The 5000-nt window shown below is 44.6% G+C and overlaps 2 protein-coding genes across 7 annotated transcripts in view; both read right to left on the reverse strand.

The window, feature by feature from the left end:
- LOC122267654 (cell adhesion molecule Dscam2) overlaps positions 1 to 2868 on the reverse strand; it is a 28645-nt gene extending 25777 nt beyond the window's left edge. For all 6 annotated transcript variants that reach the window (XM_086556284.1, XM_086556283.1, XM_086556282.1 and 3 more), the window contains exons 1-3: positions 2730 to 2868; positions 856 to 1007; positions 215 to 353 (exon numbers count right to left, since the gene is read on the reverse strand). In XM_086556284.1, the coding sequence (XP_086412410.1) occupies positions 215 to 333 (119 nt within the window). In that variant the 5' untranslated portion in view covers positions 334 to 353; positions 856 to 1007; positions 2730 to 2868. The remainder of the gene's footprint in view (positions 1 to 214; positions 354 to 855; positions 1008 to 2729) is intronic.
- A 106-nt stretch (positions 2869 to 2974) lies between these two features.
- The window catches only part of LOC147467941 (uncharacterized), a 135490-nt gene continuing 133464 nt past the window's right edge, over positions 2975 to 5000 (reverse strand). The window contains exons 8-9 of the mRNA XM_086556156.1: positions 3471 to 3876; positions 2975 to 3321 (exon numbers count right to left, since the gene is read on the reverse strand). Coding sequence (XP_086412282.1) covers positions 3118 to 3321; positions 3471 to 3876 — 610 coding nt within the window. The 3' untranslated portion in view covers positions 2975 to 3117. The remainder of the gene's footprint in view (positions 3322 to 3470; positions 3877 to 5000) is intronic.

Here is a 5000-nt window from a genome sequence, read left to right on the forward strand (position 1 = left end):
ATATATATATATATATATATATATATATATATATATATATATATACATACATACATATATATATATATATATATATATATATATATATATATATATACTGTATATATATATATGAATATTGTGTGTGTGTATGTAAACATTCAATGCGAACCTCCCTCGCGGAATAGCTAATGCGAATATGTCGCAGTGCTTAAACGCGCTTACAAACACACACCTGAGAGAAGTGGGGATGACCTGGCCGTTCTTCCTCCAGGTGACGGAGGGCGTCGGGAAGCCCCCGGCCGGGCACCAGAGCCTGACGTCCTCGCCCGCCACCGCCGTCACGTTGGGCATGGCGCGCACGAAGGGGGGGCCTGTGGGTGGGGGCAGGGGGAGGGGGGACAGAGAGAGGTTTTAATGGCCTGCTTTGTGTTTAGTGGAAGAATAAAGAGGAATGAAACGATAATTACATGGCTGATATGACAAATAGGATCGATTACAGCTTAATGATGTTGCGATAATGAGGATGCATTGACGATATGATTAAGGCAACTGGGCAAAACAAGGCCACGTGTACTCGAATTTTCTGCTCCAAGAGAGGTGAGTCGGCTCTCCAAAACTATAATCACTGATTAATGCAACGTCTGAAAAAAACATGAGTCTTGTCTCTATTTGACGTTGCAACCGAAGAGAAGTATAACCATACGCTTCATATACTCGTCATTGCAACATCATAAAGACGCAAGTGCTCCAGAAAGTTGAAGAACTGAAGTTGCCACACTATAACCGTATCACCATAACTGTATCATTGTAAACTCAAGACGCAAGTGCTTCAGGAGATTGAATATCCAAAGATGCAACAGTTGCAAGGCCTACCATAGACGTTGACCCTCGCCGAGTGCCTGACGGAGCCGAGGGTGTTGTGGGCGGCGCAAGTGTAGGTTCCTCCGTCGCGAACCGTCACGTCGCTCAGGTTCACGTGGCTGACCACCTCTCCCAGGGCGGTTCTGAAGCTGCCGACACTCGTCCTGCCAGCACAACGCATGTCGGCGAGTTAGATGTCGGGTCAGGTCAAGTCAAGTCATGCAAGAGAGTTTTTCTTTTCCGTGGAACAGTTAATCTTCTCCCTGATATATATGATCATAGTCATGGAGTATCTACTCTCATCCAAGAACATGAAATCTTATGCTTGAAATATCTAATTAGATCGCCTTTATTGAATATCTCTGATCTTAAAGCCCTCACTTCACTCAAGGATCATTAAGGAAGTATCACTAATGCTACTGTTATCTATGCTTCGAAACACCTTTGCAATGGAGCTTACGTGAGTAGTGTTTACTTTCGGTAATACATATATGTCTATATATAATGGCGTATAGGTGCCTTGTCATGGGGCGCGCTCAAGAACTACTTTGTGCCGGATTCATGTTCTGCTAATGGCCATGTAATGGACTTTCGGGCGCATACATTACACCATGATAACAGTTTTAACTTACTTCAAGTACATTGACCTCGTTGCATATCAAGTTGCACAGAGGTAAGAGAAGACCGATTTCAAAACACTGAAATAACACATTGCAAAATTGCATTGCACATCAAAGAGAAGCTGAATCCATTTACCTTATTTATAACGGTATTCAAGCAAGTAGCTTCTGGGAAAGAAAACGCGGGCGTGTTTACGCACTTGTAGGAAAAGAAAAACACTTGAATTACTTCTACAAAGGAGCTGTATAAGAGAGGATCTTATTCTTGTTCATACACACAAGGTTTGCATGTAGGTATGTATATAGTGATGTATGTATGTATGCATGTATGTATGTATGTATGCATGTATGTATGAATGTATGCATGTATGTATGTATGCATGTATGTATGTATGTATACATGAATGCATGCATGTATGTATGTATGAATGTATGTATGTATGTATGTATGCATGTATGTATGTATGTATGTATGTATGTGTGTATGCATGTATGTATGTATGTATGCATGTATGTATGTATGCATGTATGTATGTATGTATGTATGTAAATATGTATGTATGTATGTATGTACGTGCGAATGAAACCCTCATCATTACTTCACTAGATATCATCATGAAGTCCTTATAATCATGAAGTGAGGGATGAATCTGGCGCGCATTTCCCGCCAGAGTGCATGGCGTCGACGACCGGGGATGATGGATGATGAACAGGAAGTTCGCAGCCCTTGGAGGTCGCTCTATCATCGCTAACATTTAAGTAATTCTTTTCATTTTTCAGACTATTTAATATTGCAAAATGAAACGTCAAAACAAGAGCGTTGGCGAGACTTATTTAATAGCATTGATAGAGATCAGTAAAATGCGCTGAAAGAGATGCTGTATAAGTGAAATAGGAATTTATAAAAGCCAGTTACGGAATTAGAATGACAAATAAAATCACGAATGAAAATCGGTCTTTCAGTTCAAGCCGGCGGACAAGGCTATATCATGGTGCAGTGCTAAACTCGGTAGATTATTTGCAGGAGAGGAAATGAGGACAATATTTAAGATCTATGGTTACTTTTGGTACACATTTTCTTGCCTGTGTCTCCAAACGTGGACACACACACACGCGAGTAAGAAAGAGAGAATGAAAAAAACAAACAAACATATAAACAAACAAAGAAAAAACACACATTTGTCTATCTGCATCATATATGGACGTAGCTAGTGTTTATGAAAGTCGTGAATGCAACGCCCTCGATGCACGCAGTGCGAGGCCCACCTGAGCGAGGTGTGCAGCGGCCGATGGTCCCGCGTCCAGGTGATGACGGGGAAGGGCGAGCCGACGGCCGAGCACTTGAGGTTGACGGGCGATCCCGGCGACACGGTCTGCTCGATGAAGGTGTACTGCAGCTGCGGCGCCGCATCTGTGGGAGAAGAACTCAGGTGTGAGGGAGAAGGGACCCAGAGGAGGCTCAGTGTTCAAATGTTTCAGTTTAATGCGATCTTTCACGCTCTTTTGTTAAAGTAAAAGGACTCACGGTTGGCGGCTGGAGCGAGCGTTGATGGCCAAGGAAGAGAAAGGTCAAGAACCAGGATGAAACAAATGACAGACGGTGCAGCAACGGAAATAAACAAAACTGAATTGCAGAACATCACACATCTCTTTTTCAGAATTTCAACACTTGGGTGAAGAATTCCAAAAGAACCCCGAAAGGAAAGACAAAGCAGGCCTTACCGGGGCGTGAGTAGTGAAGTCCGAGGTCTCTGGACGCGCGTCTCAGGCCGCCGTCGCCGCCCGCCTCCGCGCCGCCCACCTGCAGTGCGCCCACCGTCCCTAGAACGGCCTCCGGTTGACCACCATGCGTACCGTCCTGATAAAGAAAAAGGTTCAGTGGTGGAACTACACAGCGGTAAAATATTCAAGAGTTTAACAGTAAAGTGTGATTCAGAAAAGAGAAGAGTGCCACTGAGATGAGAGTGGAAACCCGAGCCAATTTCACGAGCTGAGACCAAAGCCTACCTCCTGCGGTCCGCGGGCCGTCGTTCTCGTTTCCGAGCTGTCTGTGTCCCCGCGGCTCTCCCAGCTCCCCTCTGCTGAGCGTTCCGAAGGCGTCTCGCTGTCGTTGGGGAGTTCGGCGAAAGTGTCGTCGGGCGAATCTGCATCCGTAGGATCAGTAGAAGGAGCGGTAGTTCCTGAAGACAGTACGTTGACAGAGGCAGGCACGTGGAGCCCATTAACTGGCTGGCTGTGTGCCGTCGTGTCAGTCAGGTTCGGGGTCAAGGGGCGGGCGGCGCCGTCGGAGGTCTTCGCAGGATTTCCCCCGACTAATCCGGTTCCGGGAGAGGCTGAGTCGGGGGGAGTGACAGCCTCGACCTGGGCGACGTGAGGGGCTCGCTCTTGGCGTGGCGCCTCGTGACGGGCCGGCCTGAAGAGAGGAAACAAAGTCGCTTCTGAGGAAAATGAAGGGGATTCGGAAACTGACGCAGGTGTGTCAGTGGGTGTATTTAATGATACTAGAATACATACAGTTACACACACATACAGTCACACACGAACACACACACACACACACACACACACACATATATATATATATGTATGTATGTATATGTAGAGAGAGAGAGAGAGAGAGAGAGAGAGAGAGAGAGAGAGAGAGAGAGAGAGAGAGAGAGAGAGAGAGAGAGAGAGAGAGAGAGAAAGAGAGAAAGAGAAAGAGAGAAGGAGAAAGAGAGAGAGAAAGATAGATATATAGAGACCGAAAGACAGACCGACAGACAGACAGACAGAAAACAGATATAGATACAGATAAAAACACACACATTCTGATAGACACACATACACGTCACACATACACAAAAATACGATGCAGTCGATCATTACTGACATACATCTGTCACCTGGTCCCCCTAATGCGAATATCCAATTTTTCTTCACTTTTATTTGGATGCTTACATTGCTACCGCTGGTGATAGGAACATGAATTTCATAAATGATCAATTTTCTCTTCCTGTCAGCCTTATGTCAAGTAGCTTGCCTGCAGGAGAAAAGATGCAGGTAAGCCGACTGATTCAGCCTTGATTGGACAGTACAGGCCAGTGCTGCTTTGACAGCTGTCCGCCTTTTTATCACTCAGCTGTGGACGGACAAAGGGAGGGTCCTGGGAACTGGATGCGGCCATGTGTCTTTTTGTGGATTTTTTTTACTTAACTGACACCGGCTGAGCATTTGTTCTCAGAGCAGCCACGTCTCTTGGAGGATAATACAGAGCCTTTATTATAACCGGGGGAATTGATTAAACGGATCGAATTTAACGAAAGACGCGGGTGTTGTGATAAAATAACTTTGTAATTTGATAGAGAGTGATAATAGGTCAGGAGAGAAACACAGAAAATATGACTGTTATGATCATATAATAATTAGTGTTATATGTAAGAATCAAGAAGAGAATAATAACGCACGCAATTTTTGTATCATGTCTAAACTTTCGTATCAAAGGAAAGTTTATATTATGAAAAACGCTTTAATTTCGGGATGGAGGCAAGAGTAACG

This window comes from Penaeus japonicus, unplaced genomic scaffold, assembly GCF_977035675.1.
Source record: "Penaeus japonicus unplaced genomic scaffold, GWHDUDI00000001_assembly GWHDUDI00000032, whole genome shotgun sequence".
Taxonomy (NCBI): Eukaryota; Metazoa; Arthropoda; class Malacostraca; order Decapoda; family Penaeidae; genus Penaeus; species Penaeus japonicus.